The sequence below is a fragment of the Pongo pygmaeus genome, chromosome 2, assembly GCF_028885625.2.
Source record: "Pongo pygmaeus isolate AG05252 chromosome 2, NHGRI_mPonPyg2-v2.0_pri, whole genome shotgun sequence".
Taxonomy (NCBI): Eukaryota; Metazoa; Chordata; class Mammalia; order Primates; family Hominidae; genus Pongo; species Pongo pygmaeus.
In genome coordinates this window covers 48,411,848-48,430,957 of record NC_085930.1, presented here as the reverse complement: position 1 = coordinate 48,430,957, position 19,110 = coordinate 48,411,848, and the positions used below count along the sequence as shown (strand labels likewise).

Genomic DNA, 19,110 nt, shown 5'->3' with positions numbered 1-19,110 from the left:
CGTGAACCTGGAAGGCAGAGCTTGCAGTGAGCTGAGATCGCGCCACTGCACTCCAGCCTGGGCAACAGAGTGAGACTCCATCTCAAAAAAAAAAAAAAAAAAAAAAAAAAGTTTTGCCCAGAGGATCTTCATATGGGGACAGGAGAGTATGAGGATGAAAAGTGATTATTTCAGATTATCAGAAGAAAACTTAGGCAAAATGATATTAATTGAGGACCTACTCTATAACTGGTTCTTTAAATATGTTACCTCATTAAATCCTCATCACAACTGTTTAAGGGTAACATTTTAATCTCCATCTTACAGATGAAGACATTGAATCATTAAAACCATGCAGTGAGGAACCTGGGGTTGAACCCAGGACTGTCCAGTTCCAAGACTGTCTCTCTATGAGGTGTTCAAAGTAAAAAATGTTTTTGAAACATGCCTTGTAATCTGAAACTTCATATCGAAATAGGCCTACATTTAAAATTGTGAGATTATGAAACTCAATCCTTTTCTTTTCCTGTCTGGAAGCAAGCAGAGACAATGTCTCTTGGTTTGTTGAGGCAGCACTGGCTGGGGACTGATGCTGCAGAAGGGCTCAGACAATGGTGGGCAGGGGGTGGTGGGGGGTCTCTCCTAGGGGAGCTGTGCCCCATCTGCCACTTAGATCTGCTCAAAGACAGAAAATCCATTTGCCAAAGAACTCTTTAGGGCCTGCTGTTTGTGAAGCCAAGAACAGAGAGCACTAGTGCTGGAAGATCCCATAAAACCATCTTCTTTTACCAGCAAGGAAGGTAAATTGGCCTTGGCCACGGCCAGAGAGCTTGTCAGAAACAGAGCTATAAGAAAACCACAGCTGTCTCTTGGTACTCAGCTCAGTTAGTGCCTTCCCCTTTTCTTCAGCGCCCCTCCAGCCCTGCTTCTCCCACGCCTCTTGCTTTCTCGCCTATTACTCCTTCTTTCTCTTTTCTACCATCTATTCTTTCTCCACTTTGCCCTTGCTTATTCTTTCTGCCACCCCTGATCGATTTCTGGTCCTCTTCTGCTTTTTTTCCTCCCATTTTTTCCTCCATTTTCTACCCCATTATTCTTCCCTCCTACTATCCCTTTTCTCTATAGGAAGTAAAGAATCTCTATCCACATCCCCACCTTGTTCCTCCTAAGGGCCCACCTTCCTTTTTCACATTCTGACCAATTTTCCTTCTCAATCAAATACCCTCATTCAGACTCAGAGTGTCTGGGTGCCTAGGAAATATTTAGAAATGGGTCATGGAAAAGAAGTTGCTGATGTATAAAATTCCAAAGAACTGGGCTGCAAGCAATAAAGACGGACACTTGCCTGAAAAACTCTTAGCTTTTCTTGTGGGGCTTCAAATTTAAAAAATTAAATGGTTCTTTCCCTTTCAAGCTGTTTATGAAAAGAAATCTCTCCATAGGTGCAATCCATATTATTGGCCAGTCAGTGGATGTCTATTGAGAGCCTTCTATGTGCTGTGCTCTATTCTGAGCATTGGGGCTACCATGCAGCCTTCAAGAAATGAAAAGTCTACTGAGAGGGAGAGAAACTGAGGACGACACAGATAAACACAGTCGTTTTAGGCACTAAGAATGCTACAGAGAAAATAAATTAGGTAATGTGATATAACTGTTGGCACTGGTAGGGGTAGTGCTGTTCTGCCCAAATGGTCAGGGAAGACTTCTCTGAGTAAGGGACATTCAAATGGAGACCTGAGTGCCAAGAGGCAAGGGCTAGGAGGTGACCATGGGAAGCTCAAGGGAGAAAGCAAGTGCAAAGGTCCTGGGACAGGAGCAAGCTGTATGCATTCAAGACACCTCGAGAAAGCTATTAGGGCTAGAGAACGGGGAAGAAGGGCTGAGCAGAAGGACATCTGATCAGAAAGCTAAGACGTGAGATCACATGAGGCCTCCTAGGCTGCGGAAATAAGTTAGATTGTATTCAGATTGCAAAAAGTAGGCAAGCATTGGGAGGTTTTTTGTGGGGCATTGATACGGACAGGTATAAATTCATAGCTTTGTATGAGTGGTTTTTTGAGTAGTCTACTTGAATTTATAAGGAGTGAGCATGGCATTATGGGACCTAGCCCTTTTACCCAGCTGAATTGTGTCACGTTGTGATGTTAATCACTGAAGAGGCATTTAGGATGTCAGTCCGTGGAGTTAATTAAGAATTGGTCCCATTGCCCATGCATATTTCCCTTTGGGGCACTTGCTTCCACAGAGGCACAAACAGCTATTGTCCACTAGGGCTAAGGAGTGGGAAAAAGAAAGGTGACAGATTTTTTTAGAAGTTTTGAGACTGATTTTGGCCTTTAACTTTCTAGAAATCTTATTTTTGTGGATATTCCAAAATTGTATAGATAGAATTTTTTAAGTAGTATCCCACCAGAAGGAATGCATTATTTATACAATTATGTTGACACTGGAGTAGAACAAAAAAATTACTGCATTATTAGCCTATTTTTTAAGTTAAAGTACCCATGGATATAATAATTTTAATAATTTGAGGCCAGGGGCAGTGGCTTATGCCTACAATCCCAGCATTTTGGGAGGCCGAGGTGGGTGGATCATTTGAGGCCAGGAGCTTGAGACCTGGTGAAACCAACATGGCAAAACCTCATCTGTAGCAAAAATCCAAAAAATTAGCTGGGCATGGCAGCACACTCCTGTAATCCCAGCTGCTCGGGAGGCTGAGGCAGGAGAATCGGTTGAACCCCGGAGGCGGAGGTTGCGGTGAGCCAAGATTGCACCACTGCACTCCAGTCTGGGTGACAGAGTGAGATGCCATCTCAAAAATAAATAAATAAATAAATAAATGATAAAAAAAATTTTGTTAGTAACCCTGGGTGAGTCGTTCAAATTCCATTTGTTTATGATTTATACTACAAGTCAAATTTTAGAATTTGAGCAGTATTTGTTTGTAAAATAAACAATTCAAGCTAAGTACAGATTGGGTGCCTGCCTGAAAAGATGAGTTTTGAATTATGTTGAGTTTTAATCTTGCCAAGATTGAAGACCTTTTGAATTTGGTCTTAAGTTTAAAACAGTAATTTTTAATTATTATTAGTTAAAATGTCAAATCAAAGTTTAACCAAGATCACGAAATAGTTTGGTAGAGGTGTAGGGGATTGCGAGGACCTAGGACCCCAATCCTTGTTAACCTGGCCTCTGCAAAACAACCCCAATTCCCAGAAACTACTGCTGAGATGCTGCTCCATGGAACTCCAGGCTCCAGCAACACAACTCAAAGTTCACTGATTGAGGATTCTAGAAAATAAATTTTCCTTGGGATTATGATTTGTAAAATATCATTTAGAAAATAAATTCTGCATGGTTTTAATACCAGTGGAACTAAAATTAAGTGGAACAGTGCTTAGTTGCCTAAAGCCATGTTTAGAAGTCACTCAGACCAGTCCTATCTGCGACTACACAATAGGACTGTAATATGAATCAATTTTCTGTTGACCTTATAAGTAATACACATAATCTACTATATCATCAATATGGGTGCAGTTATCCATACTCATTGTGAAGATCAGCTTACAGTAAATGAGATCGATTGGCACTATTTTGTTGCTGTCCACATGTAGACAATAAGTAGCTGAGAAATTTCTGAAATTTGCATTTTTCAAACTGTACTTCAGGGCTCAGAAATGATCTACTTAGATGGTAGGGGTAGATGCAAAAAAAAAAGAGGGGGGATTTCAGGACATCTTCAGTCATCTCCACTTTCCCCTATCATTCTCAACCAAAGCTTCTCTGCTTTGGGGTTTAGTGTATATATTTTAAACTCATTTGAGCAAATAGTGGCTAGGCTAACAATTTTGAAAATGTCTGCCTTCAGCAATTACTTACTCATCTGATTCTACCTCTGTGAAGACATTGTTTCACAATGTTCCTCCTAGCACGAAAAGCATCTTTCTCACTAAAAATTAGTATGAGGGAAGGAAATAGTCAACTCTTCCTCTGCATTAAATGTTAAATGGTTGCAAATCAATCTGAACCCTGAAATCATCTCTGAAAAACCAGCTGAGAAGAACTATTGCCTCCATCAACATGTCTATTTTTAAATTTTCCTTCTTTTCTTATGAAAGAACATAATAATTTTCAAACTAAGTTAATCATGAGAAAGAGGTTTTAAGAAAATTCTAAAATTTAGTATTTTGGGTTCCAAGATTTGAGAATTTTATATCTGATGATTACTTTTAACTCATGTTTAAAGTTCCTAAGTATCCATTTTATTATAACCTCATAAATATAATAAATTATGCACTTTCCTTTAAAAAAAGATAAAAAGCCTTTCAATGTATTAAAAAGATACAGCTCAGATCAAATTTTGAGGACAATGTACAAATTCCTTCAGTAGCAATTGTTTTTCTAATTGAATACAGGAATACCAATTCTAAACTTTACTTTTTTTCCTTAACATTTAGCAAGTGTGCAATGCTCAAGAGAAACGACTGCAAATGTTGAAAGTACTTCTCATGCCATCACATATATATATACATAACTATGTGGTTTTACAAATGGATAGTTATATACTTCTATACTGATACATTATTTGGAAGTTGATAATTACTATTCTTAGTATTTTAGAATTATCAAAATAAAATTAATCAAATTGCTAAAATATAATGATTTGGGGTATGCAGGAGCTGACTAACATTGGCTGCTGACAGCAAGATATTAGCACTTCTTCCCAACTGCTTATTTGGAAATTACACATTGGTAGCCTGAAATCAGCTAGGATGGGAGTATTTATACCATAGAAATTGGCAAAAACTAAATAAAGGCTTTTAGAGTTTTGTTTTATTTTTTGGAGAGCCAGTTTACCAGCATGCTGCTGCAGATATCTGATAAAATCATAATGAATGGTTTATACCTTGGTGGCAAGAAAAAGAAAACTAACATATCTTCCAGTAGGGGCCAGGTTCTCTTATGAATCTATTATAATTAAACCACCAGTATCAAAGGAAGAGGAAGGAGGAAATCAAAAATCTTCCACCACTGGTTTTCCTCCTAAAAGGATTTGATTACACCAATGGGGAGAACGCTGAAACCACATTACTGAACTCTGTGCTTTCTTAGCCCTTTAAACTGGAAGAGAATTTCACAAAGTGGGGCACGTTCTGTCTTTTTACCAAATACATGAGGGTGACTTTAAGTTGCAGTTTTTGTGTAGGGAAGAATCCTTTCAGCCTCCCACTGCAATGTCCCTCATGGTCTGTAATCTGAATAGCTCACAGGCTGTACACAAATTATGTTTGCACTAAGGAGTGGGAAAGCCTGTTTACTGGTCTGTGTCCCAACACTGTTGGTTTGGGAACACATTAACAATTCACCCTACAGTGGAGCAACAGCAGGTTCAATAGACTCTTATACACCTTGCAAAGATTACTTAATTGTGTCAGATGAGGAAAAGAAGCCAAGGAACCTGGCAGATCATTTCTTCCCTGGGTGTTTCTGTCACACACTGGCAAGGGCCACCCACAGGTCATTCATGTGGCTGGAGTGAAATTAATCACCTGCTTTCAGTAGGGAGCAGCCTTGACTTCCTCTAGTTCTCAATATGTTTCTGAATATAATGCAAAATGCTCACACTGGTCTATGAAGCCCTAAATGGTTTGAATTCTGGCAACCTCAGGGATGACTTACAGGCCTGAGTAACAACTAAACTTTCCAATGAGTTTCTGTATTCATTTTCCTGTGTCAGTTTAGGATTTTCTCTATGGCATAATATTATTCATTCAAAGTATTGTCCTAGATGCAGGAAAAGCAACAATAAACAACACAGACATGAAGCTACTTTTTCCACTGAAGGTTAAAAATCTGCTGCAGAATTATGACCTGAATCAATTTATTTATATGCGTGTGTTAATGTGAATGAAAGGTGGTTTCTCAAGTTTTTAAATAAATGATATCCCTTTTCATTGGATATATTTTATCCTTTAAGATTCAGATGAGGCAACCTCTACACCAAGAACTCTTCCTGGATAATGTTCCCCTAATTAGCCAAACCAGGGTTTTAATTCTTAGGCACTATAAATTTCATCTTAGATAGCTTTAGTCCCAACTCTTAGCTGTCCTCAACCCACTGTAGGTTCACAAACATATCCTGATTACATGACCAGCCGAGAAACGACCATTACTCTTCACACACACCCTCAGAGAGACGAGGGGTGTTCCTGGAGCCATTCTCTACTTCTTTTTGGCCTGAAGGGTGAAGAAAATGTGGAACTTACCATTCTTCCAGATTTTCCCTACAGTCTGAACTCTTGGGCAGCCCTTTCCCTACATATTGAATGTGTGTGTATACATATGTGCTTGGGAATTGGCAGAAGGGTATACTACAGGCATGGATACAGTGCTTAAACATATCTAAATTATATCCTTCACTTTGTCATACACCAGGGAAGAGAACATTTTTTTCAAGGCTATAGAAATGTTCATCTCCACTTTATCTCAGAGACACACACATTCATCATGCACCAGTAAGAAGGGACCATTTTAGGTAAATGGCTTCTGGTTTATATTCCAAATTCCAAAAGATTCTACTAACTCATGCTGGAAAAACAAAATAAAACAGGAAAAAAAAAAGCCTTCAAAAGTTACTTCACTGTATATGTGCCACCAGGATAGAACATTTATGTTGAACATGTTTTACAAAGAAAGGCAAAAAGCCTTCCTAGAATCTTTCTTCCCCTGAAGGTATCTTAAGAACTACAATTTCCCTTCCAAGTAGAATGGTGTGAGATGACCAAACTGAAATATTTTAATTCTCATAATCCTCTAATTTGTGATTTGGAGATTACAAATAAGTGTGAGGATTGCTGAGTAATCACATCTAACTTGTATATCTTCCATACCACCTTTTCTCGGGACGTTCAATAGCCCAATTCAAATACTTAGGCCTGTTAGCCAATTTCACTATTGGTCAAATATCCAACGACTGTGAATGTAGAGTTTAAAAAAAAAGAATGGAAGAGATTTGTATTAGCTTATCCATATAATACTTTGTTTTAATGACAGTCTACTGACAAAATTTTAAAAAGCTTATCAGATGTCTATCAGATATATCCATTTTTCTACATAAGCATCCAAGGTTTTATTAACCCTTGAAGCTGTTTAATTACTTTAATGAAATAAAAGCATATAAAAATACACTGATATTGAATTAAGTGTAAGATGGAAATGAAACTATGGATAGCAAATTATGGCTGTCTATAGGCTATAGCCACTGTAGCTCTTATAGCTATAGTTTTCCATCCAGAGACAGGGTTAGGAGGATTATGAATCAGAAGTCCAGTCATATCAGAAAACATCATTTTCAACTCTTTATATTCAATCTCAAGTGTAAGACGGGATTAGAAACCTCTATTGAGATATTCTTGCTGTCTTCTGGGCCTCTAGTCTAATAATAAACTTTCTTAGAATTGACTCTTCTAGATTCTTTGCCCCTCTATCTAAACTTCTCTACTATCAACCTCATCCCTTAAGCCCATTATCTAATAGTTAAGACAATAAGGGACTATGGAAAAGTGAGAATGGTTGGCTAAGAAGCCATATGTCCCACACTTCAAAGATGCCTCCTTGGTCTACCATTGCAAGATTGTTGTGTGTGTGTGTGTGTGTGTGTGTGTGTGCACATGTATGTCAAGAAAAAAGAAAAATATTTTATGAATGTGTGTTAATATCTGAATAATAGTCTATATTTTAAGAAATATTAATTTTTAGTTCCAAATATAGTTTCACAACTTTAAAATTGGGGGAAGAACATGTCTTTCTGTTTTTCAGATTCTTTTATGAGGTGATAGTAACAATTTAATAAAAGCTATGAAAGAATGAATGAATGGCCTCAACTATATGAGTCCTGTGACTCCGCAACACATTCCTTCATCTTGTCTTTCGTCTGCTTACTTTTTTAACTAAAGAGTTAATGAAAGGGCCAGGCGCAGTGGCTCACAACTGTAATCCCAGCGAGGCTGAAGCAGGTGGATCACCTGAGGTCAGGAGTTCGAGACCATCCTGACCAACAGGGTAAAACCTCGTCTCTACTAAAAATACAAAAATTAGCCAGGCATGATGGCAGGTGCCTGTAATCCCAGCCACTAGGGAGGCTGAGGCAGGAGAATCACTAGAACCCAGGAGTCAGAGGTTACAATGAGCCGAGATCGTGCCACTGTACTCCAGCCTGGGCAAGAGATGAGTGAGACTCTGTCTCAAAAAGAGTTAATGATTGCTCTTTAATTTGTCTCTTCTATTAAGTTCTTTAACATTTTAGTTATAAAGGTACCAGATCCTTTGGAAATGCACTTGCCAAAGGGGGGTAGACCTAAACAAGAATATAAAAAAGATACTAATTCTGATAAGCTAAACTTAGGGTAGCAATTGCCTACAATAAATAAAATGACTTTCATCTGATTGAAATATGAAAATTTCCATTTCTAATTTTCAGATCCTCCTGGCATAACTGATGTATTTGTTGGAGTCAGTAATACACCGGTTAAGAACAATCAATTTCAACTGATCTTTATAGCTCTCTCAGGTCTAATGAAACAGTACTTGGAGCGTTTTTGAAATAAGAATCTAAGACTCAGAAATAGTTTAATATCCCTAATAATTCTGGGGTGACAGGGCTGTGAGGGAATTATGATCAGGAATTATGGTAGTTACTAGATTCCCATCTGTAAATGCTATCCCTAATAATTCCCAGACAAGAGTCTGGAATATCCAATTATCCAAAGAAGAGAGATGTTCTTATATTATAACACATTGTTGGGGTCCTTAGACATTCATCTTCTCTTTGTTTCTTCCAGAATAGCACTTGGATAAGTGTCAGGGTTCAGCATGTGACCTCTCAGACTCTCAGGGTTTGGCTTCTGGTTCAACATTGCTAGCTGTCAACAATGATTAAGTCCCATAGTCTCCCTAAAGCTAAGATTTCTCCTTGTACAAAGGGAAGGGAAAATTACACCACTACTTTACTACCACAGAGTGGTTATGATAATTAAATGGAAGAATCCCCACATAGCACTCAGCACAGGATCTGGCAGTTAATAAATGCTCACTAAGTGCTACCTTAGACTTTTATATTTTAACTCTTGAAAGAAAACCTTAAAAACCAACTATTGTAGTCCCTTTTCCTAAGGATGAGACGAATGAGGTCCAGAGAAGCAATAACTTGCCTAAAATCTGGTTGGTAGAAATACTGAGACTAGAACCCTGGTCTCTTTATTTCAGTTCAAAGATCTTTTCCCTGCATTATATTACAGGGCAGGTAGGACAGAGAATATCCTAGTAAGGTCCTGGTTGGTATTTCCCAAAAGCATCAGATCACAACAACAGCTAAGATAAAAAAGAAAATGCAGAAACTGAGACAAAACATAACACCTTAATAGAAAGAACTGTAGGGCTACAGTTAAGGTGAGGATTTAGAGTTCAATCAGTTTGATCCTTGTTTTGTCACTGGCTGCATTTGTGGCCAGAATATCCATTTACTTTGTCCCTATTCTTGGAATATAAAAATAGAAAGAAAAATATTATCAAATGACATTGGGCTGTTGTCAAGAAAAGCCAATAAAAATGATTACTCTAGCAATATAAAAGTGCTCCATAAAAGCTTAATAATCAACAGTATTTAAGAGGTATACCACTGAGTATCTGACAGGGTGCCCATGTTTTATAAACAGCATTTATGGACTTCCACAACCAAAATTTTCATTCTTTGTGAGTTGTGTATAAATTTAGGAAGTGGTTGAAACCACATTTCAAATCAAAGCCACTCATGAGGCACCCTGCCAAATAAGTGTAAATACCCTCGGAAAATCTCACATCTAACACACAGCTTGGTAGAAGTGGACCTATCTTTCGGAAAGCTGAAAAATTGATGGTTACCTTGGGCCTTAGGGAAGGCCCAAGGATGGTTACCTTGTTCTGGGAAATGTAAATAATTTTTTAAATTCAGAAATATGAGCTGGTTATTTCATTTTCTTACACACAATTATCATTCTAGACATTCTATATTTTGCATCTATTCTTTTTATTAATAATTTGAGTATCAGGACATACATTATATAAAACATTTTCATAGTAAGCAGCAGACTGCATCTTAGCCCCTGAAGCACTGCCTCATTCATATTTTGTCCAAAGTGCATTGGCATAGGGAAGTGCCCTGTACCTATTTGCAGAATTTAATTGAGATTATAAATATGATTGTTTTCAATGTCATTCCCTAAATTTCATACTACCCCCATACCAAGTAAGAATTCATTAAGGTCAAAAGACTATATCTGGTTTTTGTTTGGTTTATTTTTTCTGAGACAGGGTCTCACTCTGTCACTCAGGCTGGAGTACAATGGCACACAATCATGGCTCACTGCAGCCTTGACCTCCGGGGCTCGGGTGATCTTCCTGCCTCAACCTCCAGAGTGGCTGGGACCTCAGGCACACACCACTACACTCTGCTAATTATTTATTATTTGTAGAGATGGGGTCTCCTTCTGTTGCCCAGGCTGGTCTCAAACTCCTGGACTCAAGTCCTCCTGCCTCGGTCTCCCAAAGTGCTGGGATTACAGGCATGAGCCACCGCACCTGGCCAAAGAATCATATCTTATTCATCTTTGTGACCCTAATACCTAGCACAGAAGAAAGTTAATATAAAGGGAAGGGAAAAAGAAAGGAAGAATAGAAAAAAAGGAAAGCGAATGGGAAGGAAGGATAAAAAAGAGGAGGAAGAGAGGCAGGGAGACACTAAGTTAATTTTTCTATTCAGGGAATGGCAATAGGAAACTCCTCCCTCTTTTCTTGATCATTACTGATGGCATCAATTTGCAAGACGTACTGAGACCATGAAAATAAAATGCAGCCAAGATCAACATACAGAACATTAAAAGTCACTCAGAGCTACACTTCCAACTAGCATCAGTCAAGGACCCTGTGGCAGCCACCCAATTAATATCACTGATTGATAGCCCTCTGGACAGGTTACCTTGGTAGTACCACATCACTGAATATGACCACAGCAGAGTCCTCTACTGGGGAAAATCAATAGTCTACCTTGGAGAAGAGGAGACATAAGAGAGAATTCCTTCACCGAGAGCCAATGAGCACAGTGACACTGCTCAGCAGGAGACCCCAAGGATATAATCACTAAAGGGGGCTTCAAAGTTCTCTACTCATGGCTGAATGGGGCAGTGTCCCACAGATGTTTTAAACATTCCTCTTCCTCTAAAGGAATCATTGTCAGAGGCGCGCTGAAATGTTTTTGTCCCAGGCACATAAAAAGCTGGGCAGGCAGCGTGGCAAAGTAGGGAGAGATGGACATACTTGGATAATTTAAAACAATGACAATAATCAACCAACTTCAAAGATCAAAATACAAATGACATCCCCTCATAACAAACAGGTTGGTAGTAAATAGTAAAAGAAGTAAAATAAATAACATTTATAATTCTCCCAACATTTCCATAGGTATTAAAGTAATAATCATATCTGATCTAAAATTTTTAAGCCTGATACTGACAGAAATTATTTTCTTAGATTTTCTCTTTGTACCTATTTTGCCCGTTAACCCTGTTGCACCCTCTTAGATTGTCTGTCCATGCCCCTCCAGGCAGCTGTAGAATCCTAAAGCAACCCATGGTAGCCAACCATTTCCAAACAGTACAGCCCAGTGGAAGATGCTGCTACTTTAACCCAGGTTAAAATGAAATACAGTGGAAGGCAGAGGAAATGCAGTACAGGGCACCTGGGAATTTGGACCTGATATGATGTGATAGATCTCCTTGTCACCTCTACCTTCTGTGATCCCATGAGATTCATCACAGCGGAGTAATTTGTGCTTGTCACATAAGAGCAGGCAAGGCTACTAGATACCTCAATCCAGAAAGAAACGACAGGCAGCATTTCTGAATCTAACCAAGAGGACAATACCTACCCAATTCTAAGAAACAATGTAAACTGCCCTTTGTGATTACCTTCAAGTTGAACTTCACCTACTGTTTCAATCACCTTTGAATGCCCATGATAAAGTCTGATTAATTAAGATATTTTTCTGTCAGAATCTGTAACATTTAGGGCAGAGAAGAGTGCTGTTTGCTTTCACTGACCAGACACGTTTTTAATCAAATAAATGAATAGAATAAGCAAATATGCAAGAGAAATATATAAATGAGTGAACAAATTATTATCTATAATTTAAATTTCATCAATTTATATTCAATATTTGACATTTGTTGACAACTTACTACATAAAATATTTCATTAATTCATTTGGAGTTATCATAACCTGAAACATAACAAAACTTAATTTTTAAAAAATATATTATATATTAGACTTCCTACTGATTCAAGAAATCCTTCTCTCTATCAACCCAAATCATAAGCATATACCTAAAATCACATCATGTTTCTGTTTCTCACAACTTTAGAAATCTCAGTTAAAAAATATGGTCTGTGCCATGTCAGATATGTTCTGTATTTAAAAGCATGATTAATTTCTAAGATGTATGAAAATGACACATTAAGTAACTTGTGGATACGCAAAGTGATTTCCAGACATCATACCTGAGGCTCAAACCTTAAATCTAAAGAAAAGTAGTTAAGTTTTGCTTTGCTGAGTAAATTAAAACCCACACCCCACTTTTTATCACATGCCTTACCTTTTCCAGGGAAAAATTCCCATCTTCTAAACCTCAATGTCTGGCCCCTGGGACAGTTGTGTGTTAGAATAAAGATTCAAAATGAAAAGAAGCATACGATTTATCCAGAGCTGGAATATGCCAATAACAATGTTAATTAATATACTCTGGCATCTTATTCATAGAATTTTAGGGATAAAATGAAAGAAGTAGACCTAAAATATCTAGAATAGTCACCTACCATATTGTAGTATCTGATTTTGGGGAAATGTATATCAAGGTAAAAGTCTAATCATTACTTTCTCAATCTGATGGTCAGATGCCAAAACATTCCTTAGACCACTCTCATGGAGTAGGTTTTCTCCCAAGGAGCACACAGTGGTTCAGTCCATATTTGGACCCTTGGATGACAAACATCATTGGTTAAACCAAGGCGCTTCTAAAGGAGTAAACCCAATCTTTTAAATGGACACAGAAGAAACTTTATCTGAGGATCTTTGGGGCTGGAAAGTATTTATCGGTCATATTAGACTAGAGAAAGACCATGGAAACTGTTGGCCTCCTGTACCACTGTGGATGTGTTGGGGTGAGGGAAGGATCTAGTCTCCAGGGACGAAGCTCTGTTGAATTTATCTTGCTCTGGGAATATTCTGTTCCAATTCCGCACAATTGAGCAGTAATAGTGAAAACACTCCAACTTTCAAGTTACAGCTCCAAACTGAAGAGAATCCAGTACCTTTTTGTAATCATAGGAACCCTCAATTATTTATGCATATTGTAGAAAGTTGTGTCTTCAACAATAAAATGATTATTTATGTTTGACTTCGCAACATATTCTGTATTTGGGGTTTTTCTTTTGTTTTTGGCAACATCGACAGACTTATTTTCCTAATTATGTTTGACCCCAATTAATGTTACAATTAACATTCTCTGAGCATACCCACATATACACACACTACTCACCAACCGATGGTGGAGAGAATGCCCAGAAACATAATGTGAGATAGGGAAGGGTGGTCTGAGATTATACTTTTGCTGCCAGCAATTCACACACTAGATAATCTGGATCAAGAAGAGGATGGCTGTATTTATACCAGGCATTTTCTAGAGCCAAATAATCACATTAGCTAATTCCCATCCATAAAATATATGTAGCCTCAGTAATTACTTATTAAACTAAGTCTATCAGCACACAGAATACTTTTTTAAAGCAGATTTATCTAGTTTGACTGCATATATCAATCCAATTAAGATAACTGCCAGATCTTTCTAGTACTGGCTGCTACATAGACCTGCCTGAGTCCTCTCTGGCAGTCCTCTCTGGAGATATTTGGGAATGTAACCTTAGTCTTAGTCCTGCCACTTTGGGAAATTAAGCACAGCTTCCCTTGATTTCTGGAAAACACCTTCTAGACTTTTTCCTCTCCCTCGATGACCCAGGTGGCCTGGTCTTCCAAATAGCAACTCCCTTCCCCATCCACCCATTGCATCTGACCCTCGCGGTTGCTCACCTATGTTCTCTTCAGCTTGGCTGCTCTCCCCAGTCTCCGTTGGAGGCTGGGCTGTTGCCTTGGCAGCAGCATCCTCTGCAGCAGGGGTGGTGGCAGCAGCAGCAGTGACAGCAGCAGGCACATCGGCTTGTTTAGGCTCCTCCTTGGCTGGGGCATCTTCGGCCTTGGAGGACGGCGAGTTATCAGTGGAAGCTTTAGTGGCACTTTCTGTCTCAGCTGAGCCGGCCTTCTCCTCTGAGGATGCAGGAGCCTGGGGGGCTGCCTGCTCTGTGGCAGCATCACCCTCCCCCTTCTTCTCCTCAGAAGGAGTTTCTCCTGCTTTGCCGGGCTCATCAGGCTTGGAGCCAGTGGCTGGGGCTGCTTCGGCAGTAGTGGTGCCTTCTCCCTTCTTCTCCACCCCATCGGCAACAGGCCCTTCATCCTTCTTATTAGCTTCAACCTCAGCAGCTTGGACATCATCCTTCTTCTCTCCTTTGAGCTTTTTCCTTGTTATGTGTCCACGGAAGCTAGCCTGAATTTTGGTTGCGGCCTTATGAGCTTTATCTTCTGGTTTGATACCATCTTGTTCAATCTTTTGGTCGTCATCATTTTTTTCAACCTTTGTCGAGAAAAGAAGGGGAAAAAAGGAGAGGGCTTCAATGACATTGTTCTCCTTTAAATCTCAGCATTCAACAAGTATTTATTAAGTGATTTATTTTGTGACAGGCACTGTTTTTGCGGTTAAGAATTCAACAGGACCCTGGAAGTTCAAATCAAGCCTCACCTTTCTCCCACAGTATTATATGGGAAAAGTAATGTCCTTTGGACCTTCCAGAATCACTGGCCATTTTTTTTTTTTTTTGAGATAGAGTCTCAATCTTTCACCCAGCCTGGAGTACAATGGCGTGGTCTAGGCTCACAGCAACCTCCGCCTCCCAGGTTCAAGCAATTCTCCTGCCTCGACCTCCCAAATAGCTGGGATTACAGGCATGTGCCACTACACTCGACTAAGTTTTGTATTTTGTAGAGAGACGGTGTTTCATCATGTTGGTCAGGCTGGTCTCAAACTCCTGACGTCAGTGATCCGCCCACCTCCGCCTCCCAAAGTGCTGGAATTACAGGCGTGAGCCACCGCATCTGGCCACTGGCATTATTTTCTACGTATTTTCTTTCCCCAGCTCAGTGTTGCTCAATGTTTCTCCACGTCAAACTTAAACCAGCCTTTTTTTTTAGATGTACTTTGACAACTCAAATCACATTTACAAGCTGGGTGCAGTGGTTCACACTTGTAATTCAAGCACCTTGAGAAGTGAAGGCAGGAGGCACTTGAGCACAGGAGTTCGAGCCCATCCCTGGCAACATAGTGAGACCCCATCTCTACAGAAAATTATAAAATTAGATGAGTGTAGTGGCATGCACCAGTGGTCCTGGCTACTCAGAAGGCTGAGGCAGGAGGCTCACTTGAGCCTGGGAGGTCGAGGCTGCAGTGAGCTGTTGTTGTGTCACTGCACTTCAGCCTTGGTAACAGATTGAGACCCTATCTCAAAAAAAGCAAACAAACCAGAAACAAAAACAAAAAATAAATCACATTCACCCTAGGTTTTTATCAAAGAGCTCTGAAAGATAGAGGGTTTTCAGGGTTTTTGAGAAGGACTTTGTATAAAACTTAATGGTTTAAAAAAATATTTTGCAAAAGTCTACTTTCCCCCAAGTTTTAAGCCTGATAAGGAAATTAATAAATTCAAGACAAAGAGTATAGTCAAAGTTTAAACCATAAATCCCATCAGGATTTTATGCAAAATGTAAATGAGTTCTAGGTCTTTAAGGGATTTGTTCAGAATGTGACAACATACAATGCTGGTCACAAAATAATGTCTAACTTTCTCTTGCGTGTGTTCCAACATCAGCAATAAACATACCAAACCTTTAAAATCTGAATTAAAAAAGACCACTATTCCTGAATTTTAAAAAATGACGGGAAACACGGTTTCTCCTTTTGAAAAAGCAACATATATTAACTAAGTCACAATTCCTTATTCCCAAAGCAATTGGGAACCTAAAATGTGTTCATATTATCATCAATAGAGCCATCTTAGTACTAAAGACAAGAGACTAGCATACAGAATTTTACCTTTTGATGGCAACATTTGTAGCCTAATATATGCTGCAAATGACTATTTTCCACATGAAAATTAAATCAGAGGATAGGAACAGCAGGTATGGTCATAGAAATAATTGTGTAGGCAAGTACATAAAATTTTATCCAGTTCCATTGTTTACCGTGGTGCCCCAACATGGCTACTGATAGTCTCCATTCTTAGATTTCTTTAACTTTTGAGCATTGAACTTTTGTTCACTTTTGTGAACACTGTTCTAGCAGAAATAACAGCAAAGAACAACACAGCAACTTTCTCTCAAAAGACCACTAATAAAAGAGTGTTTATCATGTAACATGTTCGGCGCCTGTTCTCAATCTTGGATTGGCCTTGACCTTTGCTCCAGTTTAGGAGGTAAGCTAATACAGAACTACTCAGGATAAGTTTTCCACCTGTCAAACCAGCTCTGCCCCAGTGACCCAGCTCCTGCTAATCATGATGCGGGGCTGTTAGACATTCTTTGTACAGACCTGTTGCTGCATAGGACCATCAACATACCAGTGGATACACAAAAGTATTTTTGAAAATGAGCTACATATATGAGTAAAAGCACGTTTGATAATTTTCTCAGTCAAATTCAAGTCAACTTTTCCTTTTTCCTTAGTTAACCATGCATGTATACACACACAAAGATTAAAGGAGTAAATGAAAAGCACTTTGGAGAGGCCCGTCCTTCTCCCTTCTCCACTGCTCAGTTCTCTGATGTACTATCACCTTCTCACTAGCCTGCTGCTCTTGATGACTCCTACTGGGACGAGCACAGCCCAATCTGAGACACGGGAGCAGCTATCCCTGCCAGGAGCTCTCTGCTCAGAGATGGAAGCATAACCCTGTAAAATTAACAGTTGTGAATGGAGCATGGAGCCAAGATGTGGATAATTTATTTTACTCCATCTTGAGTTTTCTGAATGAAGCATCATCTTATATATTAGGACACCTGCACTTGGGCATTGATGCCAACTGGTTCTTTAATACAAATACTGCTCTTTGTGAAAGTAGACAAGTCAATTGTTTCAGAAGGAGCAGGTGTCCACAAAAGACTCTCTAGTGACTCAAGAAAGCTAAAATTTTAGAGCTCTGTCTTTTCTTTATGAACATAAGGCATAGGGGGATGAAACTCTTGAAAAGCTGGAAATCACAAAGAGAAGGAAGCTGAGAGTCTACATGATATAAACAAAGAAACTACAAGGATAAAGAAAGGGCTCTCAATTTTCTCTCCCTCATCTTTCTCTTTCTCTCTCTCTCTCTCAATTTCTTAAAGCATCTGCAACTTCAATTTTCTAAAAAATCAGAATTTAAGCCTCTGAACACGGCATCTATGTTAGAATGACTTTTTAGAAAGGCTAAGACTAGACTAGGGTGCCAAGATTGTTAGACAAACCTCACTTAAACAACCCAGAAGTATAAGAAATTCAAGGGAAGCAGGAGTGAGCAGAACGGGGGAGAACCATGAAAAACAAGAGTTAGGAGAGAGAGGTGAAGACAGTCTTGTAAGAGCCAGGTACCCAAATAAGTGACTATACCCAAAAAGATGCTCAAAGTACTCCACACGCATGTAGCTCATCCTGGAGAAACTGCTGGACTTCATCATTAGAGATTTAGGAAAACTAAATTTTAGAGATTAGTTGGGGAAAAAAAAAAGACAATTAATAGAAGTTTTTCCAGATAGCAGTAAAGAAACAGACACACGGAAAGGAAAGGAGAGGAGAGGAGAGGAGAGGAGAGGAAAGGGGGGAGAGAGGAAGAAAGGGATGTGGGAAGGAGATGAAGAAATCAAAGAGGAGAGGGGAGGAAAGGGAAGGAAAGAAACCAGACTAAGAAGAGGTTAGACTTCAGTGATTGAACAGAGACATCCATAAATAAAAATATTTTAAGTTAAAACTGGGTTCGAAGCTAGACACCACTGGATTTTGTTTGTGTGTCTTTCTTTTGTATTTCTAATGATTCTATTAATATTCCTTAAACTGCAGGTTATTTCTTGGTAAAATTCTTTTCACAGTACAGTATAAAGGTAAGTAGACTGGGAGTGTATTTTATTATGTATTTTGTTAAGACAAGGAGAAAAAGAACATTTCCCAAAACTGGCTATGTGGAGTAGCCCCAGGTTCTGAGAACACTTTGACCCTTTCCCCACTAGAAATAGAAGAGCTTACTTAAGATGAAGGACATTCAAGCCCAGAAAAACCAGACTACTCAGCACATTCAGCAAAATACTTTCACTTTCCAAAAGGGACAGCCCTGGCCCTGAAAAGTTAAGTGACTTGCCTAAATTCATAGAGCGAGTGAGGGAGACAGTGGCCCAGCTTGTATTTGACCTCAACTGTTCTCCCCTCCCACCTACTTCCAAGTCCAATTTTATTGCATGGCTGACCTGGAATAGCTTGGACTTACTTGTAGTAGATAATCCATAAGGCTTCACATCAGCATTCTTGTTCATTTATTCATTTAAAAATACTCAGCGCCTATGTTAAGCACTATACAAATGCTACTGAACGGAAGGATACTGTGTCTACCCACATAGAATCCTTTTGAAAATACACTTAAACCACATCACAGTGCTTTAACAATAAATAACTTCCCAGGAATTTGCAGTAGACACCTGATCTTACACTCCTCTTTTCAAGTAAGGACAACACTCTAAAACTCTGAGTTAAGATGAAATGTCCAGAAAAGGAATCCTGGTATCTAACGGCTAAAAAGTCAGCTCATAAATGTCACTAAAAATAGATTTATTTTTTAAACTAAGTCTTGCCACAAATAAGCTTTGTAATGAACTCTTAATGTTTCTAAGGGAATTTCAAAGTTATTTCATTTTTACATAGA

General features: G+C 39.0%; 1 protein-coding gene across 1 annotated transcript in view; it reads right to left on the bottom strand.

Annotated features, from left to right (window-relative positions):
* Nucleotides 1–19,110, bottom strand: part of GAP43 (growth associated protein 43) — a 97,551-nt gene that overhangs the window by 29,909 nt on the left and 48,532 nt on the right. Inside the window, exon 2 of the mRNA XM_054483583.2 lies at nt 14,153–14,750. Within this exon, the coding sequence (XP_054339558.1) occupies nt 14,153–14,750 (598 nt within the window). The remainder of the gene's footprint in view (nt 1–14,152; nt 14,751–19,110) is intronic.